Genomic DNA, 24,647 nt, shown 5'->3' with positions numbered 1-24,647 from the left:
TGATGTCACTCCTTCCTCGCTCACACACTCAGACTTTTTCAATCAGTCCATCAATCATACTGTATTTGGGGGGTGGGCACGTTGAGTTGCATTCAATGTGTTGCACCAGACCCATAATGCATTTTTAGCTTTGACCTCAATCAGTTTGACAGGTGTTCTCGCCATCTGGTTCTTCTTAGCAGTCAGGAAGCCATTCAAGGCATAATGGCATTGAGGTGGTCCAGAAGTGTCATCCGCATACTAATTTACATTCATTTAACGGGAGCTCAAAAGAACACACACACACACGGAACGTCAAAAGCCTGTGGCTAATGGACTGTGTGTTTATGTAGAGTGTGACTATGAAGAGTCTCACCTGTGCGGCTACAATAACCAATGGAACGCCAACGTGAATTGGTACGTGGGAAGTGCTGGCGGCGGCCAACTGCTTGACAACGACCTGCCAGACGACCACACACACAACAATAGGACAGGTGAGTAAGGAACACACTTGCACGTAGCACCTCAACTTATGAGCTTTTCGTGTGTCATTTTGCTGGAACCCGGTAAGAATAGCTGCAGCTAACCTTGATGTTAATAAATAACAAATGTCTTTGATCAGATTTGTTCTTTAGCCAACATCTGGCAAATCTAAATATACTTGATTTAATGTGCCATCATCTGTGCAGCAGGAAATTTACTCCAGCTTTTTTGAACTGGTTGTGTTCAACAAAGCCAGGGATTGCCTTGCTTGCTTTAAGCTTCACGTCAGAATAGTTTGTGACAATAAACATGTCCGACAAGTCATTTTTAGTCATAGAGCAGGACTTGATGGGGAAATACAGTTTGACATTTAAAGTGTCTTCGGTAGCTAAAGACAGTCCTTCTGTCTTTGAGTTGAATTGAGTTGAGTTTGAGTGTATTTCGAACATGCAAGCATACAACATGATACATCACAATTTCCAGTTTCTCTTTTCTTTTTTTTTGTCCTGTCCAGCTTCTCAGGCAAATCATATAGTTGATGTAGATGCCCATATCGGCTGTTCAGATTTACTTTACAAAAGAGAAGTGTGGGATACTTCTCTTGTTGCCTTATTTGTATTTGACTTTATTAAATGTATTTATATTATCATTTGGTGCAGCCGGGCCGGAGCAGGAGGGGATAGAAAGAGGGAAAAAAAGAAGACAGAGGGGGAAATTGTGGGGACAAGAGGGGGATTAGACAGACAAAAACAACAACAGCAAACACAACAACAACAATAGAGCAACATCAGCAAATATGACATGTACAAATATGATGGTAAAAGTGATAGCAAATAAGCAGTTAGCCAAAATAAAAAATAATACAGAAATGACAATGAGCATTATTACACTACAAATGGATCAATTCAAATACCAATAGAAATAGCGCTATTGATAATGAACAATACCAATAATTTACCTCTATTATCAACAATACAGTTGTTCAAATGCAACACAACATATACGTAATGATAACTTGAGATATGAAAGAATGCAGAAAAATGGAGGGGAAGAAAGAGAAGCAACCTACATTAACCTTGTAGATTGTTATAGTAACAATAGGTTAAGCTTTGTCAGTGTGCCAAGTGTTGTACCCAGTTTACCGTAGGGCAACATCGTTAATATATGCTTGATGAAGCATGATAATGTGCATGAGCATATGTACTTGTATATGTACAGTATGTGTATATGTATGTTTGTACAGTGAATGTATATGTACAGAATGTGTATATGTGTTTGTACAGTGAGTGTATATGTACAGAATGTGTATATGTATGTTTGTACAGTGAATGTATATGTACAGTATGTGTATATGTGTTTGTACAGTGAGTGTATATGTACAGTATGTGTATATGTATGTTTGTACAGTGAGTGTATATGTACAGTATGTGTATGTGTATGTTTGTATAATGAATGTGCGTGTGGATGTACGAACTTTGAGTATGTAAATATGTACTGTATTTGTGTGTGTATGTGGGAGCGTAGATACCTATGTATGTATGTATGTATGTATGTATGTATGTATGTATGTATGTATGTATGTGAGTATATGTGAATTTGTATGTACAATATATTCAACTACCAGTGTGCGTGGGAGCCAGAGTACGGCCCCAGCCTCTCCGAGAGCCCAACCCACAAACAGTTAGAGTGGTGCCCAGTTTCTCTTTTCAACATGTTTGAAAAGGAGTAGGAAGAAGCAGAGCTTATTTAATCCTACCCCTTTTCTTTTACATAACAGTTGCTAAAACTTTTGTTCACTTACTGTTCTCAGTTGATTCACAATATACTCCATAAGTAATCACAATAAAAATAAATAAATAATAATTGGTGAAGTAAGTTGTATTTCATATGATGAGATAGTAAGATTATTTTGAGAATGAATGAATGGGTGGATGAAATAAATTCAGAATGTTTATCATGGTTCTTCCTCTTTGTACTTTGTAAACACTTTAAGTTTGAAGAGTTTCTTGAAGTGGATCATATTAGTACATTGTTTGATTGCTTTGCTTAATCTATTCTAGGGCTGCAACTAACGATTAATTTGATAATCGATTAATCTGTTGATTATTACTTCGATTAATCGATTAATAATCGTATAAAAGAGACAAACTACATTTCTATCCTTTCCAGTATTTTATTGGGAAAAAAAACCAGCATACTGGCACCATACTTATTTTGATTATTGTTTCTCAGCTGTTTGTACATGTTGCAGTTTATAAATAAAGGTTTATAAAAAAAAAATAAAAAAAATTGCCTCTGCGCATGCGCATAGCATAGATCCAACGAATCGATGACGAAATTAATCGCCAACTATTTTTATAATCGATTTTAATCGATTTAATCGATTAGTTGTTGCAGCCCTAATCATTCCATAATTTAATTCCACATACAGATATACTGAAAGTCTTAAGTGTTGTACGTGCATACAAATGTTTTAAATTACATTTTTCTCTAAGATTATATTTCTCCTCTTTTTTTGAGAAGAATTGTTGTATGTTCTTGGGTAGCTTGTTCTTGTTTGCTTTGTGTATAATTTTAGCTGTTTGCAAATTCACTATGTCGTGGAATTGCAGTATCTTTGATTCAATAAATAAAGTGTTTGTATGTTCTCTATGTCCAACATTATGTATTATTCTAACTGATCTTTTTTGTAACACCGTTAATGAATGAAGTGTACTTTTGTAGTTATTTCCCCATATTTCTACACAATAACTCAGATATGGTAACACTAGCGAGCAGTAGAGAATATGAAGTGATTTTTGGTCTAGAACATGTTTTGCTTTATTCATTATTGACGTGTTTCTTGCTACTTTATGTTGTATATTTTTACATGAGATTTCCAGTTCAATTTATCATCAATCTTTATACCTAGAAATTTGGTTTCATTTACTCTTTCAATTTCTATTCCGTCTATTTGTATTTGTGTTTGACTTTCTCTTCGACTGTTACCAAATAGCATTATTTTAGATTTACTAAGATTCAACGATAGTCTGTTTTTGTCTTTGCTCACAGTCCTCCCTTAAATCTGGTGTTGTCCTTAATGAGACTTAGGGCCCTATTCTACCGCTGGCGCGTCAGCGTTTTTGTTTTTTTTGCTTGAAATTAGTGCATTTCTCTTATTCGTATTCTCCCATCCAGCCTGCGGACACGTCCACCCCACCGAAAAATCAATGGTATCAATTGATAGAAGCTACGTTATATATGTATTTTCTGTTAGTCACATAGTTCAATGATCACGGTCCAGATGTACTAAACGTCTGTTAGTGCTAGGATGTTAAAAATGGGAGCTTTATGTGCGGCCCCCTTCTGCTGTGGTCACACTCACGAGACAACAATGTGCATTTTGGTTTTTAATAGAGTGCCATTATGGAACTTTCCTCCTCATTTCTCAGCTCTCAATTCTCAGTCTGTCTCTCAACAAAGGCGGACATTTATCTCATCTTAAACTTTCTTGGAGCCACTTTTTGCACTGCTCTCCTACAAACCCCGTTTGCATATGGGCTGGGAAATTGTGTTAGATGTAAATATAAACGCAATACAATTATTTGCAAATCATTTTCAACCCATATTCAGTTGAATATGCTACAAAGACAACATATTTGATGTTCAAACTGATAAACATTTTTTTTTTGCAAATAATCACTAACTTTAGAATTTGATGCCAGCAACACGTGACAAAGAAGTTGGGAAAGGAGGCAATAAATACTGATAAAGTTGAGGAATGCTCATCAAACACTTACTTGGAACATCCCACAGGTGAACAGGCAAATTGGGAACAGGTGAGTGCCATGATTGGTATAAAAGCAGCTTCCATGAAATGCTCAGTCATTCACAAACAAGGATGGGGCGAGGGTCACCACTTTGTCAACAAATGCGTGAGCAAATTGTTGAACAGTTTAAGAAAAAACTTTCTCAACCAGCTATTGCAAGGAATTTAGGGAGTTCACCATCTACGGTCCTTAATATCATCAAAGGGTTCAGAGAATCTGGAGAAATCACTGCACGTAAGCAGCTAAGCCCGTGCCCTTCGATCCCTCAGGCTGTACTGCATCAACAAGCGACATCAGTGTGTAAAGGATATCACCACATGGGCTCAGAAACACTTCAGAAACCCACTGTCAGTAACTACAGTTGGTCGCTACATCTGTAAGTGCAAGTTAAAACTCTCCTATGCAAGGCGAAAACCGTTTATCAACAACACCCAGAAACACCGTCGGCTCATCTAAGATGGACTGATACAAAGTGGAAAAGTGTTCTGTGATCTGACGAGTCCACATTTCAAATTGTTTTTGGAAACTGTGGACGTTAGAGATGCGCGGATAGGCAATTTATCTCATCCGCAACCGCGTCAGAAAGTCGTCATCCATCCGCCATCCACCCGATGTAACGTTTGATCAAAACTGCATCCGCCCGCCATCCGCCCGTTGTTATATATCTAATATTAATTAAAAAAAAAAAAAAAAGGGTGAAAACTACGCGAATTGCACCTTGTGCAGACAAAATTTTTCGATCGGACACGGAGGAATTAGCGATGTAAAAGACCACGTTGGGACAAAAAAACACAAGTCTAATGCCGTTGCTAGCGATACAAGTGGAAAACTTTCAACGTTTTTCGTCGCCCAAACAGATTCTTTGGATGTGATAAATGCCGAAGTTTTATTTACGGAGGCAATAATTGAGCATGGACTTCCAATCGCACTGGCTGATCACATGGGACAGTTAATAATGTAATGCAACCTTTAAAAATCATTACGCGGTGATCGCGATCCCAAAAATAAACTTTTCTTGCATGATAATGTCCAGAAAATTTCGCTTTATATTATTATAGAGTCCTTTTAACGAATGAGTTTGATGGTTTATCACAAACCTTAAATGAAATTCCATGGCCACCGTCCTGCTCTCTATATCAACCAGGGTGAGCCCCACCCCTTTCGTGAGCGCACTGTGCGCGGAGTGACCCCTGTTACGCGCCCCCGGCAACAGGGGTGGCAAGCAGGTAAGCTGCGCGGGCGGAGCGCGCGGAGTGACCCATGTTACGAGCTCCCGGCCACGGGGGTGGCGGGCAGGTAAGCTGCTTACCTGCTGCGCGTGACGCCGGCCGCGGCGAAAGCGGACGAGGCGGGGTGTCGGTGCGATGGGCGCGGTAGTGACCCTGGACGTGCGTCGGGCCCTTCTCGCGGATCGCCTCAGCTACGGCTCCCGGTGGGGCCCTCTCGGGGGAAGGGGCCTCGGTCCCGGACCCCGGCGAGGCGTCCCTTCTCCGCTCCGTAAAAGTGTCCATCTCTTTTTTTTTTTTTTCTTCTGTTGTGGCATATGCTGCAGGTGCCTGCTCGTTTTTCGTATGTGGGTAACAACATTTAACTATGTATATATATTTCCCAATTGGTTTAACTGCCACCCGCAAAAAAACAAACAAAAAAAAATAAAAAAATATCTAATTAATCCGCCCGACCCGACCCGCGAGCGGATAAAATCTTATTTTTTTTAATTTCATCGGGGTGTATTAGTGCCCAAGACATGGGTAACTTACACATCTGTGAAGGCGCCATTAATGCTGAAAGGTACATACAGGTTTTGGAGCTACATATGTTGCCATCCAAGCAACGTTACCATGGGCGCCCCTGCTTATTTCAGCAAGACATTGCCAAGCCACGTGTTACATCAGCGTGGCTTCATAGTAAAAGAGTGCGGGTACTAGACTGGCCTGCCTGTATTCCAGACCTGTCTCCCATTGAAAATGTGTGGCACATTATGAAGCCTAAAATACCACAACGGAGACCCCCGGACTGCTGAACAACTTAAGATGTACATCAAGCAAGAATGGGAAAGAATTTCACCTGAGAAGCTTAAAAAATGTGTTTCTTCAGTTCCCAAACGTTTACTGAGTGTTGTTAAAAGGAAAGGCCATGTAACACAGTGGTGAACATGCCCTTTCCCAACTACTTTGGCACGTGTTGCAGCCATGAAATTCTAAGTTAATTATTATTTGCAAAAAAAAAATTAAAGTTTATGAGTTTGAACATCAAATATCTTGTCTTTGTAGTGCATTCAACTGAATATGGGTTGAAAATGATTTGCAAATCATTGTATTCCGTTTATATTTACATCTAACACAATTTCCCAACTCATATGGAAACGGGGTTTGTAAATCTGAACAATGGAATTTATCAATTGGCCTCGCAACGAAATTGACAAGATCTTTTTGACGAGAAGCTCAGGTTTAAGGGAACCCACCTGTTCTGTCCTGTCCACACAATGGACTCTTGGGAGAAGTGGAGGATTGTGTGCCTGGAGATTATTTCATATGAGGACATTGAAGACATCTACCTATTTGGAATCATGATCACACAACATCTGCTGACTGGCGTAAGCTTTGCCCTGGTGTATTGACCAATTTGGTAGATGCTGGCAGCCGTTCAAGGTTTATTTCAGCCTCAGAGGTGTGTCAGAACAAAATTACATAAATTGATGGGAGAATACCCGAACGGTCAGATTTGACAGCGAAGGCCCACATTTAAAGGTTGCAGTGACAGACTTGGTGAGGAGAATGCCGCACTGACAGAATCCGCGCTATTTTTTTCCACTTAAACACAAGGGAGAATAGGGCCCTAATTGCAGCCTATGTAAAGGTGAAACTCAAAAATGTTTTGTATCGTACAAAGGTTAATTTATACCAGCAATTAGATTTACAAGGTGAAACTAATATATGACATACGCTCCTGATATGCCACTCAAGATATGTCAATACTTTTTTTGATGTAATGTTGATCATTATGGCTTATAGCCTATGATTATAACAAATAAAGACTTACTTGGCATGTAATGACTTAATATCACATAATAGTTTCACATTTAAAGTTGAATTGATGACATGGTTGGTTGACAAGACTCTGCAACATCGCGTGGACATCGGGGGCGGTACCTCTGGATTGGCAGAACGGGGTGGTGGTTCTTCTCTTTAAAAAGGGGAAACGGAGGGTATGTTCTAACTATCGTGGGATCACACTCCTCAGCCTTCCCGGTAAGGTCTATTCAGGTGTACCGGAGAGGAGGCTACGCCGGATAGTCGAACCTCGGATTCAGGAGGAACAGTGCGGTTTTCGTCCTGGTCGTGGAACGGTAGACCAGCTCTATACTCTCGGCAGGGTCCTTGAGGGTGCATGGGAGTTTGCTCAACCAGTCTACATGTGCTTTGTGGACTTGGAGAAGGCATTCGACCGTGTCCCTCGGGAAGTCCTGTGGGGAGTGCTCAGCGAGTATGTGGTATCGGAATGTCTGATTGTGGCGGTCCGCTCCCTGTATGATCAGTGTCAGAGCTTGGTCCGCATTGCCGGACACGTTTCCAGTAAGGGTTGGACTCCTCCCAAGGCTGCCCTTTGTCACCGATTCTGTTCATAACTTTTATGGACAGAATTTCTAGGTGCAGTCAAGGCGTTGAGGGTATCCGGTTTGGTGGCTGCAGGATTAGGTCTCTGCTTTTTGCGGATGATGTGGGCCTGATGGCTTCATCTGGCCAGGATCTTCAGCTCTCACTGGATTGGTTCGCAGCTGAGTGTGAAGCGACTGGGATGAGAATCAGCACCTCCAAGTCTGAGTCAATGGTACTCGTCCGGAAAAGGGTGGTGTGCCATCTCCAGGTTGCGGAGGAGACCCTGCCCCAAGTGGAGGAGTTCAAGTGCCTCGGAGTCTTGTTCACAAATGAGGAAAGAGTGGATCGTGAGATCGATAGGCGGATCGGTGCGGCGTCTTCCCTAATGCGGACGCTGTATCGATCCGTTGTGGTGAAGAAGGAGCTGAGCCGGAAGGCAAAGCTCTCAATTAACTGGTCGATCTACGTTCCCATCCTCACCTATGGCAATGAGCTTTGGGTTATGACCGAAAGGACAAGATCACGGGTACAAGCGACCAAAATGAGTTTCCTCCGCCGGGTGGCGGGGCTCTCCCTTAGAGATAGGGTGAGAAGCTCTGCCATCCGGGAGGAGCTCAAAGTAAAGCCGCTGCTCCTCCACATCGAGATGAGCCAGATGAGGTGGTTCGAGCATCTGGTCAGGATGCCACCCAAACGCCTCCTTAGGGAGGTTTAGGGCACGTCCGACTGGTAGGAGGCCACGGGGAAGACCCAGGACACGTTGGGAAGACTATGTCTCCCGGCTGGCCTGGGAACGCCTCGGGATCCCCCGGGAAGAGCTGGACGAAGTGGCTGGGGAGAGGGAAGTCTGGGCTTCCCTGCTTATCCGACCACGGATAAGCGGAAGAAGATGGATGGATGGATGGATGGATGACATGAATGGACTTTTGCATGATATTCAAATTTTTGGTAGATTTCCACTTTAAATCATGTGATTCTGTGAGATGTTTTAAGCATTTGTTGGATCCAACAGAAGATCTTAGTTGACCTACATGACATTTCCACATTGTTCAATATCAGCATTGATTGGTTGTTGTGTCTGAACTGAAGAAGCATCTTTCACTGATGAAAGATTTACGGACTTCTACCTTGCTGATGACAGTGAGATATATTTGCGGAGTCATGGGCGCTCTTGTCCTTGAGAATTGGAGTGTCTTGCACGACATACAATAACATTCTGGATATTGCCAAGAGTCCTGAATATGTGATTGTTTACTCCCCATTGCAACAACACCCACTCTTCTGGTGCTCATAAAGTCAACCAGGTCGAGTATTGGCTGTTATGGAGTTTCTGACCCGGATGTTTGGCGTTGCAGACGTTTACACCAAGTGTTTTATGTATGCAAGACCTTAACATTGCCAGTGTTCTCACTCTTTTGGTACCCTCAGGAAAATCCTTGGGTTTCAAATCACTCCTGAAGAATGGGACATAGAACTTCTTGTATCATCTGTGAACATCAACTTCCTTCTAAATCTCGATGGCCATACAGCACGCTTTATGGGTGGAGAGAGAGCACCCACATATTTACCAAGGCTGAAGAAAGAAAAACAAAACTACAGCACAGTGATGAAACATCATTCAACACCGTATAACTTTATCATCGGATTAAAGTATCACCAAAGTCCACAGAGAGCACACCTTTAATCCAATATGTCACATGGGGTTCTAGTCTGGAGAAACTTGCCTGTTTGGCAATAGGACCTTTTCAACCAAAAGTTAAAATACTTTACGTTCCTGGAACTATAGGTTCCTGTAGACCTATGTGGTTTGCGTTTTCAATTAATTTCACAGTTAAAGGTAGTTTATACAAATCACGTTGATGACATGACATGCAGAGTGTAACAGTACCGTATTTTTCAGACTATAAGTTGCAGTTTTTTTCATAGTTTGGCCGGGGGTGCGACTTATACTCAGGAGCGACTTATGTGTGAAATTATTAACACATTACCGTAAAATATCAAATAGTATTATTTAGCTCATTCACGTAAGAGATTAGACGTATAAGATTTCATGGGATTTAGCAATTAGGAGTGACAGATTGTTTGGTAAGCGTATAGCATGTTCTATATGTTATAGTTATTTGAATGACTCTTACTATAATATGTTACGTTAACATACCAGGCACATTCTCCGTTGGTTATTTATGCGTCATATAACGTACACTTATTCAGCCTGTTGTTCACTATTCTTTATTTATTTTAAATTGCCTTTCAAATGCCTATTCTTGGTGTTGGGTTTTATCAAATAAATTTCCCCAAAAAATGCGACTAATACTCCAGTGCGACTTATATATGTTTTTTTCCTTCTTTATTATGCATTTTCGGCCTGTGCGACTTATACTCCGAAGCGACTTATACTCCAAAAAATACGGTATATTTATAAATGAACAAACACTATTAGGTCCTATTTATTTTTCTTAAGTGTAAGGAAATAAAATGCAAAAAATAAGATACAAAACCATATGATTTAAAAACAAATAATTGTACATAAAAAATGACGCTTTTGTCTACAGTGTCAGAGAGTCGTCCCCTCAGTAATTAATAAATTCATTAGGGTCAGGCGAGTCCTTATTGTCCATTTAAGCTGTAAATAACAATATATCAATAATAAATGCCAGTATTTATCTTACGGCGACAACACAAACACATCAGATTTAGCGATGGCCTGTTAGCATTAGCATTGAGACTAATACACAAATGTTACTGTTACAGGTTAGCATTTAACAAAATTAATATTGAATATTTGATGTGATTTACCTTTGTTCCACTCGTCCACTGCTTGTCTGGTCTGTTCAATTCTTGTAGTTACGCATATCGAAATTACGCTTGTAAATATTGATAAACAACATTAAACTGCAAGCTAGTTTAAACACTACAATACTGAAAGATTGTTCCACTAATCAGAGTTTTTCATAGCTTTCACAAAAGTTCCTGCAACTCCAAACTTCTTTCTCTCTTTTGTCAACTGTCTTCCAAGAGAAATACACAAGAAATAAACAAGTTGTGACCACATACTGTATTGGCAGCTGTTATTTTCAATATAAAGTATTACAACCGCCTCAGTAGTTCCTGCAGGAACTTTCCATAGGCCCACCCAGCGACTATGAATCATATTAGTTCTTGGTGGAACTTTATTTACCCGTCTAGTTTTTGGTGGAAACGCAGGGGGTATTTCATTTACCTGGGTAAATTGGAAAGTTCCTGCGGTGAAAAAGGGCCTAATGAGATCCAGATTAAAATCTCTTGTGTTGTTTCAAATTCAGAAAGTGCTGATAGACATAGTATTTTACAAACAATAACAGTGTCTTTGGTCCTTAGGTCACTTTATGTACGTGGATTCCATCTACACCAAAACGTTCAAAGAAGTGGCCAAATTGGTGTCCCCAATGACTACCGTGCCTATGTCTGGCTGCCTGACGTTTCACTATCAGCGCAGTGATGAAGGAGGGAACCTCTTCTCTGTTTACACTCGAGACCGACTGGGTCAATACCAGGAGCTGTGGAGGGTGGGGCCAAAAAACACCAGCAACTGGAGTGGTTCACATGGAGAGTGGATACCTGTGCAGGTGGACCTGAGGGCTCCTTACTCTGTGCAGGTCAGTATAAACATATCATGAACACTTTTAGCATTGTTTTAGCGTCATGAGCTGTAATAATGGTTGGTTGTACCGAAAAGGACATTGGACTCAGGGATTTGTGTGTTTTGGTCAGATCATATTCAAATTTAGTATGTTTAAAAGCCAATGTTAATTGTGTAGAACTGATAATCAATTGGGAACTTAGACACGTTTGGATGACAAGAGCTGTGGCAGAAATAAAGTTCTGATCTTATTTGGAGGCGCAAGACTTTTTTTTTTAAGTATCCCTGAACCTTTATGTGAGAAGGATGCCCAGTGGAAAACATGATGGTTGTCAAGAAACAAACATTCGTAGCTATAGCTTGATGCAGGCTAGAAAACATGGATTCATGAAAAGTAATGTGTGTTGTACCCTTTAGGTGGTTTTCGAGGTGGCCTTCAATAGCCCGAGAGGTGGGCACGTTGCAATTGATGACATTTCATTTTCACCTGAGTTCTGCAGCTCCGACACAGGTAAGCTAAATCGCTCACTATTTGTATTTTAGACGGTCCTATTCCATAAATACTGTTTGTAAATGTTGCTTACACATGAAAGGGCCCTTCTGAAGTTTGCTTGAAGGATACAGAGGATGTTGGGTCAGATGGGACTGGTCAGATCTGCTAAGGGTACAGGAAGACTTCACGCACTGAAGAGATTGATGAATGTAACAATGTACTTACTGTCCTGGAGAATCCTGTATCCTCAGCCAGAACTCTGAAAATGGTCTTGGATCGCTCTTTCAGCTTGACAATGACCCAAAACATACAGCTAGTGCAGCAAAAGAGTGGCTCAAATAAATGCACATTAAGATTCGACCATTTGTAGCCTGATCCCATAGAACATTTGTGTTAAGGTTCTGATATATTTAGGTCTCAAAATCTTCAGGATCTGTAGAAAGCAGAAGACCACAAACAACCACAACCGTCTGACAGGGTCCATCATTTAGGGACATCTTCTTGACCGTCCTTTGAGTAAACTCTTCAGAATCACATAATTAACCTTCAACTGACAGTTCTTTTTTTGCCCCATAGAGCCCACCTTTGATCCTACCATCGCTAACTGCGACTTTGAGTCAGGTTTCTGCCAGTACACTCAGGACCAAGCGACAGGATCATTGTGGAGGAGGGTGTGCGTAAAGCCGAATCTATTTCGGAACGGGGACCACACATCAGGAGCAGGTTGTATTTGAAGTTAACTGGAATTCTGGTACAACAAAAGGCTTATAAATGTAACTCGCTGAGTTTCATGTCTGAGCTTTTCATAGTCTGGTCATCCATCTGAGCAGAACTTGAACCCAAACTGATTTTTTTTTAAAATACTTGTAGACGAGTAAGAAGTCTCTCTAACAAGCTAAATGAAACGTCTTTTCAGGCAGTAATTAATAGATTATAAATATGTATAATGGTGATTTAAATAAATGAATGAAATGAAATTCAATGTAAAAAACTAAAAGTAATGTTACTTCATCACAAAAATACTCAAGTAAAAGTAAAATGTATGTTGCATTAAAACCACTCTACTGTACAAGAACAGTTTATCTAAAAATGTGATTATGTAAATGCAACAAATAAATACAACGCGTTATTACACACCTGTGGAGAACATTATATTTTGTACTTGGGCGTAAAGATGTTAAATAAAATATGAAAAATCAATCTCAAAATAGTCACTCTTGTTTTTGATTTACTTTCAGGGACTTTCTTGTTGGCTCACTCCCAGCTGAACACAGAGTCCAGCTACATCAGTCGCTTAATCAGTCCAACACTGGCGGCCAACATGAAGTACTGCCTGAGATTTTACTTCACTGTCAGGGGTGAGGAGCACTTATTTGATATCTTTGTAGAATTTCAGTCATCCTGGTTGTGATTATCTGCAAAGGCTGAATTGAGGCAACTGGATTCTTCTTGTTAGAGCATAAGTGAACTTACAACCAACTAATAAAGTCAACATACGGCCGCACATAACACACATCCTGCTCATTGAACTTTGTGGACATTATAAAACATGTATATATGATTTACAATTACACATGTAGGCTCCAGCCACCCCCACGACCCCAAGAGGGACAAGCGGTAGAAAATGGATGGATGGATGAATATAAATCCATTATAGTGCATGATGGGTAATATATGCAAAACACTCTCCACACTTCCCCATGTTTGCTGCAGTTTAGTTGTTTGATATTTCTGATTGAATACACAACTTTAAGGAATTCGTCAGGAAAGTAAACGAGGTAAGAGTCGAATTCAACATACTCTTAATAGTCAATGTTTTATCGTTTGTACTTCATCTTGTGTTGTCGTCGGGGTCTGAGGTGTAGGAGGGTTGTTAAAGTGGAAGTAGTTATAAAGTTATGTGTTGTTGTTCAGTCTGGTATAGCTTGCTTTAATAAATGCAAACTGAAGTGTTATTTTGGTACGAAGGATTGTTGTTACGTCACAATCAACACTGCTGTGTGGCAAAAAAAAAAAGCGTCGTAATGTGTGTTGGTGTGTGTGTGCGCGCGCACCCATTTAACAGCGTATTTAGCCTCGAAAAATGTGTTTATCACAGTTTGTTCTGTATTCTTTCATGTTTGGCGAACTTCCCTCTTCAACTGGGTATGAAATTAATGTGCAGACTTGCGTTGGCATCGCAAAACATTCGGTATTCAAAGAACATAATATGTAACGAAAAAATGCTTGCCGTTTGCACCAATATGGAACCAAAAAGCAACCCGTTGTGCATATTTGTAACGAATAATATTTAAAAAAAACATTTACGTATATATATATATATATATATATATATATATATATATATATATATATATATATATACATATATATACATATATATATATATATATATATATATATATATAGTTACTTCAGTTGGCTTTTATTTGCCCAATGCGGCCCTCGAGTCAAAAGGTTTGGACACCCCTGACCTCGTTATTCAACTTTATATTTGTTTTTAAACCTTTTTTTTTTTACCTTTAGCGTTACTGGTAACTCTGTTTATTAATATTATTTAGGTATTTGCTTGATATTTTATTTGAATCTGGATTTTTTTTGTACAATTGAATTTGTTATTTATTGTTGCACTTACCGGTAAATTATTTTTTGCACTACAAATAATTTTTGCATATTTCTGTTGCAAGTTTTTATTACCAAAAATAATGAACCAAATCTCAGCTTTATTGGCCAAATATATTTAACACACAAGGAATTTAACTTTGGACTGTGTTCTCTTGGCAGAATGGAAACATTAAAGAATAACAATTAGCTAACAGGCAATTTAAGACTAATTTATACAAGACTGATGAGACAAGATGACACTTTTACTGTTAATACAAAGCTTTATTACTTGGAACATTCAACCTCAGGCCACTCTTGTAGCTGAATGTTCTACATTTTGAAATTAGTAACCATATGTGGACATCATTCATTGATTGGTATTATTTGTGTTATTATTGCATTGGTATTATTTATATTCTTAACTGGGCCACCACCATGTATTTATAAATGAATGTCATATGTAAAGACATGCCAGGCTAACAATAGAATAAAGTAAACAACACTGCCAGAGCCACAATGAGTTTATAGTAGGTGTGTGAATGATCAACAATCAATACTAAAGGCAGAAATAGAGGGCCCCCAAATTTAATTTTGCTTAAGGCCGTTTGTTTTTTAAAATGTTTCACCTAAAATGTTATTATTACTTATGGAGTATATTGTGAATAAATTGAAAACAGGAAGTGAACACAAATGTTAGCAACTGCTATGTAAAGGAAAAGGGGTAGGATTAAATAAGCTCTGCTTCTTCCTACTCGTTTTTCAAACATGTTGAAAAGAGAAACTGGAAATTGTGATGTATCGTGTTGTATGCATGCATGTTCGAATTAAACTCAAACTCAAACCCAGAAGACAGTAAGAGGAAGTAGGTCTGAGATGTGCGCAAGGGCGACAATTGTGTCCTTTGATGAATTAAGAGTTGATATATTGTTACATATTTCTTTGTCCAGACAAGAAACTAACATATGGTTTAATTAGACTGTTGAGGTGTGAATTTGAGCGTTGCTCAGAGACAAATTCTATAGGTGAAAATGACGCTGATTGGCCAAAGTGCGCAGATAAGTTGCAGGCATTAGACAACGTTGTGAAACTCTGCATAATTTGAAGAGAATGGTTGAATTTTCATGAATTGGCGCCATTGTGACATTGCAAATTCCTGGAGGTACTCGCTATTTCTCTCGTTGCTGGGTCCAAATAGGGTTCTTGTTGTTGGGGTTGTTGCCTGTGTGACGATGGTTGGTGTTTATTTCCTGTCAGCGCTCTTATTTTTGTTTCACTTCCTGCATGTCTCCCTGAGCGATCGTTTCCCTCACCTGTCCCTGATTGGCAGGCTGGCACACCCGGTTGCAGTTGCCAATCAGGCTGCTATTTATGCCTGCCTCGCCTGTTCGTCAGTGCTCGAGGTATTAATTATGTTAAGGACCTTTTGCTGTATGCATGACTGCTCCTCCTATTTTGAGTAGAATAAAAGACTCTTACCTGCACGTCGTCCTCCTGTTTCCTGCATCTTGGGGTCACAACTACCGCAGCCATGCGAGTTCCTCACAGCCTGTCCTGCATAATAATAGGTCACTCGCCTACCTGGTGGCAAAACAGCTTGTTAGTGACCATCTTTGGGGGAGTGATGTCAAGACATTGTTATGAGCAGAACATAGATGATAGGTGTATTATACACTACATAGGAAAACATGAGTAATAAAAGTTTTGCATGAAGGTTTTTGGACAAAAAGGGTCTTCAACAAAAGTTAGTCCAGTTGCTTCGATTTAACCTTTGCTGACGCATTCCAATTACTCACCAGCCAAGAATGACTGCAGGTATCAACCACTCGGGCGTGGCCCTGGCTGTGTATCTGCAGCAGGGCAGCAGCTTGGAAAAGATCTGGACACTGGGGGAGAGGTCCAGGGGAATATGGATAGCAACAGATGTGACCTTCCAGACATCACAACCTGCTCAGGTCAGGAATGTTTTGAGATGGAGGCTGGGGAAAAAAGCAGCATTTGATTGGCAGTGACATCATTTTTTCAAAGGGAAATACACTTTGTTCCCTGTTAGGGCTCTCCAAACCAAAGTCTTTACATTAGAACACACTTATCTCGACAACACTCACTTTGAATCCAACCGCTTATTTTGTTGTCAGTCAGCCAATCTGAGTGGCGTCGACATCAGCAGCTTCCACTGTGTACCTCTATCATTGTATACTAGATCCACTCGACGTCCATTGTACCGGTCGCCCTAGGGTCGGGGTCCCCCACATCTGCGGTCTTCTCCAAAGTTTCTCATTGTCATCCCACTGGGTTGAGTTTTTCCTTGCCCCGATGTGGGATCTGAACCGAGGATCTCGTTGTGGCTTGTGCATCCCTTTGAGACACTTGTGATTTAGGGCTATATAAATAAACATTGATTGATTGATATACTGTTTAAAAGCCCTTTGTAACGAAGGCCAGCCAGTGCAGCTGTGCCATGTGTACCGTATTTTCCGGACTATAAGGCGCACTTAAAATCCTTTTTTTCCCTCAAAACTCGACAGTGTGCCTAATAACCCGGTGCGGCTAATATAAGGAATAATTCTGGTTTTGCTTACTGACCTCGAAGCTATTTTATTTGGTACATAGTGTAATGATAAGTGTGACTAGTAGATGGCAGTCACACACAAGAGATATGTGGAGACTGCAATATGACTCAAGTAAACACCAACCTTTGAAAATATAGAACATTACACACGGCGCTCAAAAATCCATCAAAATGTTTTAGTACGACTTTGGTAAGCTATGAAGCCACACCGCTTGGTGGATTGTACTGTGCTTCAACATACGAGTACTATTATGGTGTGTGTATAAGGTAAGCGTTTTGTTTTGCAATATTATGCAAAAGCAACTTTTCTTACCTTCTGGTACCTGCTGATCTGTATTCAGGATCTGCATAAGTCCTGAAAAATTGCGCGCGTCCGCTTTTGTAGTCCATGCCGACACCGTAGTCCATAAGCTTCTTCTTTTTCTCTATCTTCTTGTTATGGGACATTCATCCTCCGCTGTTGCCATTTCTAAAATAAAGTAGTGTAAAGTTCTTGCAATGACCAAAGTATACAATGATTTACAAATCCTTTTCAACTTATATTCAATTGAATAGACTGCAAAGACAAGATACTTAATGTTTGAACTGAGAAACGTCATTTTTTTTTGCAAATAATCATTAACTTAGAATTCAATGGCAGCAACACATTGCAAAAAAGTTGGCACACGGGCATTTTTACCACTGTGTTACATGGCCTTTCCTTTTAACAACACTCAGTAAACGTTTGGGAACTGAGGAGACCAATTTTTGAAACTTTTCAGGTGGAATTCTTTCCCATTCTTGCTTGATGTACAGCTTAAGTTGTTCAACAGTCCGGGGTATCCGTTGTGGTATTTTAGGCTTCATAATGCACCACACATTTTCAATGGGAGACAGGTCTGGACTACAGGCAGGCCAGTCTAGTGCCCACACACTTTTACTACGAAGCCATGCTATTGTAACACATGCAGAATGTGGCTTGGCATTGTCTTGCTTAAATAAGCAGGGGCGTCCATAGAAAAGACGTTGGTTGGATGGCAACATATGTTGCTCCAAAACCTGTATGTACCTTCCAGTATTAATAGTGCCTTCACAGATGTGTAAGTTTCCATGCCTTAGGCACTAATACACCCCCATACCATCACATTTTGAACTTTGCACCTATACCAGTCCGGATGGTTCTTTTCCTCTTTGGTCCGTAGGACAAGACGTCCACAGTTTCCAAAAACAATTTGAAACGTGGACTCGTCAAACCACAGAACACTTTCACACTTTGCATCAGTCCATCTTAGATGAGCTTGGACACAGCGAAGCCGGCGGCGTTTCTGGGTGTTGTTGATAAATGGCTTTCGCTTTGCATAGTAGAGTTTTAACTTGCGATTTACACAACGTGCCAACTTCACTGGTTTTGGGTTTTGTACCTCCACAATGCCTCCATCGTGTGAATTCACATTTTCGGCACTTATAAGGATCTGAAATGCACAAAAACAGGTGCCAACAGGCAAGAAAAGTGTGTTTTGCATAATATGGCCGCTTTAAGTGTCTTTTCAAAGTCTTTAGAACACTCTAAGCTGCTAGTATTTAAATATATTATGACAATCTTGAATCCCTCAACACAATAACGTGCAAAAAAAAAATATTAACACACACTGGGCAACACAAAGAGCAACTTCCTATAAGCAAGCTGAAATGTTTATAACCATCTCATTGGGAACACAACATTGTCAAAATATACCAAATTTACATGAAATGTTACAATGTCAAAATTGAGTTTGAAACGACTCTTTTGGAGGAACCAGTAGAAAGTGTGTGAAGGATTGTTGTTGTTTTTTAACAAGTTACCTTGGCTGTTTAGGTGGTTTTTGTCAGCACCTGCAGGAGTCTGTGGGACTGTGGTTCTGTGGCTCTGGATGACATCAGCATGAGTCTGGGAGACTGTGAGCTCACAGCAGGTAAAAAAAAAAAAAAGTATTTCCAAGTTGCAAATCATTACTTTTCTTTCACTAGTCAGACTGATTTCTGCTGAGCTAAGCAGGAACACTCAGCCCAACCAACAAAACAAGATTTGTTAACGTTCTTTGCAGTATTTGAACATTTATTGATCGGGAAAGTCCCATTGAGATTAGGAATTTCTTTTTCATCATCAGCATCAGTGTGAGTTTCAATGGGAGCAAGGTGGGTCAAGGGTCTTGCCCAAGGACACAACGGCAGTGACTAAGATGGCAGAAGATGGATTTGTAGCAGCAACCCTCAAGTTTCTGGACGATCGCTCTACCATCCGAGCTGCGTTTTATATTGAAGTTGTATTTTTGTGTTGCAGGGTTGACGTCATCAATCCCAGGTTGGTGTGACTTTGAAGCAGGATTGTGCGACTACACTCAGGACAGGCAGCATGATGCTGCTGACTGGGAACGCAGGAGGGGACCAACCCCGACCTCTTACACTGGACCCAGAGGAGATCACACTACTGGGCTTGGTGAGACACAACCACGTTCTTAATCCTCTCTGTAATTAGTGCCTTCATTGGAATGCTACGAATGCTAATGCTGCAGAATAACATTGCAATGTCAGCACATTGGAGGTCAGTGGATGTGATTCAGAAAATATACTGTATTTTCCAGACCATAAGGCGCACCGGATTATAAGGCGCACTGCCGATGAATGATCTATTTTTTTAAATCTTTTTTCATATATAAGGATTATAAGGCGCATTAAAGGAGTCATTATATTATATATTTTTTCTAAATGTAAAACACTTCCTTGTGGTCTACATAACATGTAATGGTGGTTCTTTGGTCAAAATGTTGCATAGATTATGTTTTACAGATCATCTTCAAGCCGCTTTCTGACAGTCGCTTCCGGATGCGCGGTTTTTGTGGGCGGTCTTATTTACGTGGCTCACATTCGGCAGCGTCTTCTCCCCGTCATCTTTGTTGTACTGGTCTGGCGTGCAAGGATGGGAGTGAAAGAAGTGTCAAAAGATGGAGCTAACTGTTTTAATGACATTCAGACTTTACTTAAATCATCCGGAAACAACATCAGAAATGTGTCCCGTAAAAAACCATCCGACCGGAACTCTCTAATAACTAAAGTTCCTTGGGTGAATAATGTAAACTCACTACACCGGTATGTTTTAGCGCTTTCATGGCGAGTTTACTGACAGATATAAGTAAGAACTTTACACTACTTTATATTAGAAATGGCAACAGCAGAGGATGAATGTCCCATAACAAGAAGATAGCGAAACAGAAGAAGCTTGTCAGCACAGACTACAAAGGCACAATTTTTCAGGATTTATGCAAATCCCAAATACAGATCAGCAGGTACCAGAAGGTAAGAAAAGTTGCTTTTGCATAATATTGCGAAACACAACGCCAGATAAAATGTCTTACCTTATACACACACCATAATAATACTTGTATGTTGAAGCACAGTACAATCCACCAAGCGGTGCGGCTTCATAGCTTACCAAAGTTGTACTAAAACATTTTTATATATTTTTGAGCGCTGTGTGTAATGTTCTATATTTTCAATGGAACATATAAAATGTTAGTGTTGTTTACTTCAGTCATATTGCAATCATAGTGTATTTATTATGTTTGCTGCCATCTACTGGTCACACTTATATTTACACCATGTACCAATTAAAATAGCTTTGAGGTCGGTAATCAAAATCAGAATTCATCCGTACATTAGGCCCACCGGGTTATAAGGCGCACTGTCGAGTTTTGAGAAGAAGAAAAATACGGTATATTTAAAATGTCTATTTTTCACAATGACTGTATTTTCGGAAGCATAGAGCGCACCCACCAAATTTTAGAAGAAAAAATATTTTTACATATATTAGCCGCACCGGACTATAAGCCGCAGAGATATACACCGGTACGGAATATTTTGCTAGTGTTTATTTACATACCTTAATTATTTCCAAACGGTGTCTGTAACACAGCAGTAAAACGGCGGATCAAACAAACAGAAATCATCGTCTCCAATCAGCTAAAAAGACTCAACAACTCCATCCATCCATCCATCCATCCATCTTCTTCCGCTTACCCAAGGTCGGGTCGCGGGGGCAGCAGCCTAAGCAGGGAAGCCCAGACTTCCCTCTCCCCAGCCACTTCGTCCAGCTCCTCCCGGGGGATCCCGAGGCGTTCCAAGGCCAGCCGGGAGAGATAGCCTTCCCAACGTGTCCTGGGTCTTCCCCGTGGCCTCTTACCGGTCGGACGTGCCCGAAACACCTCCCTAGGGAGGCGTTCGGGTGGCATCCTGACCAGATGCCCGAACCACCTCATCTGGCTCCTCTTGATGTGGAGGAGCAGCGGCTTTACTTTGAGCTCCTCCCGGATGACAGAGCTTCTCACCCTATCTCTAAGGGAAAGACCCGCCACCCGGCGGAGGAAACTCATTTCGGCCGCTTGTACCCGTGATCTTGTCCTTTCGGTCATGACCCAAAGCTCATGACAATAAGTGAGGATGGGAACGTAGATCGACCGGTAAATCAAGAGCTTTGCCTTCCGGCTCAGCTCCTTCTTCACCACAACGGATCGATACAGCGTCCGCATTACTGAAGACGCCGAACCGATCCACCTGTCGATCTCACGATCCACTCTTCCCTCACTCGTGAACAAGACTCCAAGGTACTTGAACTCCTCCACTTGGGGCAAGATCTCCTCCCCAACTTGGAGATGGCACTCCACCCTTTTCCGGGCGAGAACCATGGACTCGGACTTGGAGGTGCTGATTCTCATTCCAGTCGCTTCACACTCTGCTGCGAACCGATCCAGTGAGAGCTGAAGATCTTGGCCAGATGAAGCCATCAGGACCACATCATCTGCAAAAAGCAGAGACCTAATCCTGCAGCCACCAAACCAGATACCCTCAACGTCCTGACTGCGCCTAAAAATTCTGTCTATAAAGGTTACGATGACATTTTGGTGAATTGACTAAACAGAAACAATACAAAAAAAATAGCATTATAAGTTAACGATACTAAAGCACAGACACTTATGAACGTGTTAGCATATTTGCTAATGGTAATGACGCTAGCTTGATTACATTACGATAGCATACGCATGAAAACACTCCTACAGACATCACACATGGGACGGTTTAGTAAGTACGAGTTGTTTTAGTTTAATAAGTGGTAGAAAATGAATGGATGGATGGATGTATTGTAAAACCTATAAACGTTGCTTTTAGTGATGAATGAAGACTCCTTTTGACCCGAAACGCTATGGACGGTCTTACTTCCAGTTCAAAGCATGAAACTCGAAGTACATTTTTCAACACGGAGCACCTGCAGTAAGCAGTCTCATCCAAAAGATGGCGCCATAGCACAAACAATAACACACCTTTTCAGTGTCTCTGTTGGTGTAATATGAAAACAGTTTGTTGAACTCAAAACATTGTGCTCGTTTGCAAAGAAAAATCCATAAACCAGCCGCACCGTAGATGGTAGAGTGGCTGGCTAGAAACTTGAGGGTTCCAGGTTCGAATCCAGTTTCTGTCATCTTAGCCGCTGCCGTTGTGTCCTTGGGCAAGACACTTCGACCAACTTACTCCCAGTGCCTCCCACACTGGTGTAAATGTAGCTTAAATGTAGATAATGGGTTTCTTAATGTAAAGCACTATTTATAAAATCAATAATTTATAATACATTATAATTCCCAGCCTTCTTAGTGTTAGCATCACAGTGCTAAGTGAACACATTGCTAGCAAATCAAGGTTAACAAACACTTCCTGTTATGATGTTGATGCGCAAATGGGATTAGTGACTAACTTGTCCATGTCACGATTTGATTGACAGGTTATTATCTGCACATGGAAGCGTCCCCGATGTTGCCCGGTCAGACAGTCCGTCTGCTGTCTCCTCCTGTCAGAGGTTCAAAGGACGTGCAGTGTTTGGGTTTCTTCTACAACATGTTTGGATCAAACACAGGCCAGCTCAGCGTGCGGCTGCAAAACAACAAACGGGAAGTTTTGCTGTGGCAGCGGACAGGCGAGCAAAGTGTTGCCTGGTTGAAAGCCCTGGTGGAATATCAGAGCGATGACCAACATCAGGTAAGAACTCAACTTTGTTTAATTAGTGTTAGATGACCAACAGTCAACAAAAGCAACTATAAGAACTAGAGATGTCCGATAATGGCTTTTTTGCCGATATCCGATATTGTCCAACTCTTAATTACCGATTCTGATATCAACCGATACCGATATATACAGTCGTGGAATTAACACATTATTATGCCTAATTCTGTTGTGATGCCCCGCTGGATGCATTAAACAATGTAAGAAGGTTTTCCAAAATAAATCAACTCAAGTTATGGAAAAAAATGCCAACATGGCACTGCCATATTTATTATTGAAGTCACAAAGTGTTTTGTTTTTTTTAACATGCCTCAAAACAGCAGCTTGGAATTTGGGACATGCTCTCCCTGAGACCACTACAACTATGGGAAGTACTATACTTTGACTTTCACAAAGTGCATTATTTTTTATTGTTTTTTTAAACATGCCTCAAAACAACAGCTACAAAAACAATGAAGGCACACAGCTTCAGTCCAGAGTATACTAGAGTAATAAAGTAAACAATAACAGTCCTCCTTTAGTGCAAGACTGCCTGGCATACTGTATAACAGGAAATTATAAAATGGGCTCAATCTGCTCTGCTCTAACGTATTTGTATGAGTAACACAAATGTGCTGCAAGCTAGTGGTGAGTGCTTGAAGTGGCCTACCAGTCAGTCAGAGCTTCTGAAATTCTGCGTTGAGACAGGGGTGGTTTTTGTTGTATTTTTGTTTTTTCTCGGTGGAGTCTTTAAGCGACAACTGTGGTACTACTTTTTTTCGCTGTTTGATTTTCATCCATCTTCCGCTTGTATTCATCGTGTATCTCCTTATGATTCTTGAAGAGGTGGGAGATCAAATTGCTCGTCTTAAAGGAAGACGTCTTGGTTCCCCCTCCCATAACCAACTTTTTGCAGTCATTGCAAATTGCCAGTTTTTTATCCGTCAGAGACACTTTAAAATAATCCCAAACCATGTCGTTAGTCAGTCATCGAGCGAGCTGGCTTGTTAACCAGGCTACAGCACCGGCAACAACACACTCTTATTGTTGTTATGATCCGCTCGCGGCCGATATTACATTTTAAAGCATGTATCGATAATAATAAGAACTTTCTATTCTGTATGTTTTCAACAAACGTCACTGACGCTTTTAAGACTTTCATAAAGTTTGTTTGCTTCTACTTTCTCATTTTCATGTTCAAACTGGATCAAAATAACTAAAATCGAAGGATTAAATCAGGGCCTCAGGCTTTGAGTGAGGCTCCACACGCCACTTGACATTTCTCATTTCCCCATTCACTACTCTATATATATTATTTTATAATAATAAACTTTTTTCCGCGTTGTGTTGATTGATTGACAGAAAGAACCAATTAATAAATGATTGTGCCTAAATCTAGCCAACCACGGAAGGCACCACAAAATGTAAACCAATCAGAAGCAACCTAAAG

At 40.6% G+C, this 24,647-nt stretch overlaps 1 protein-coding gene across 1 annotated transcript in view; it reads left to right on the top strand.

The window, feature by feature from the left end:
* The window catches only part of LOC133619630 (MAM domain-containing protein 2-like), a 47,410-nt gene that overhangs the window by 9,585 nt on the left and 13,178 nt on the right, over window positions 1–24,647 (top strand). The window contains exons 5-13 of the mRNA XM_061980774.2: window positions 333–473; window positions 11,228–11,505; window positions 11,907–12,000; window positions 12,559–12,705; window positions 13,221–13,340; window positions 16,399–16,538; window positions 18,990–19,086; window positions 19,455–19,610; window positions 22,941–23,194. Coding sequence (XP_061836758.2) covers window positions 333–473; window positions 11,228–11,505; window positions 11,907–12,000; window positions 12,559–12,705; window positions 13,221–13,340; window positions 16,399–16,538; window positions 18,990–19,086; window positions 19,455–19,610; window positions 22,941–23,194 — 1,427 coding nt within the window. The remainder of the gene's footprint in view (window positions 1–332; window positions 474–11,227; window positions 11,506–11,906; window positions 12,001–12,558; window positions 12,706–13,220; window positions 13,341–16,398; window positions 16,539–18,989; window positions 19,087–19,454; window positions 19,611–22,940; window positions 23,195–24,647) is intronic.

The sequence above is a fragment of the Nerophis lumbriciformis genome, linkage group LG20 (genome assembly GCF_033978685.3).
Source record: "Nerophis lumbriciformis linkage group LG20, RoL_Nlum_v2.1, whole genome shotgun sequence".
Lineage (NCBI taxonomy): Eukaryota > Metazoa > Chordata > Actinopteri > Syngnathiformes > Syngnathidae > Nerophis > Nerophis lumbriciformis.
Note: the sequence above shows the minus strand (reverse complement) of the source record. Positions and strands in the feature narration are given on the sequence as shown.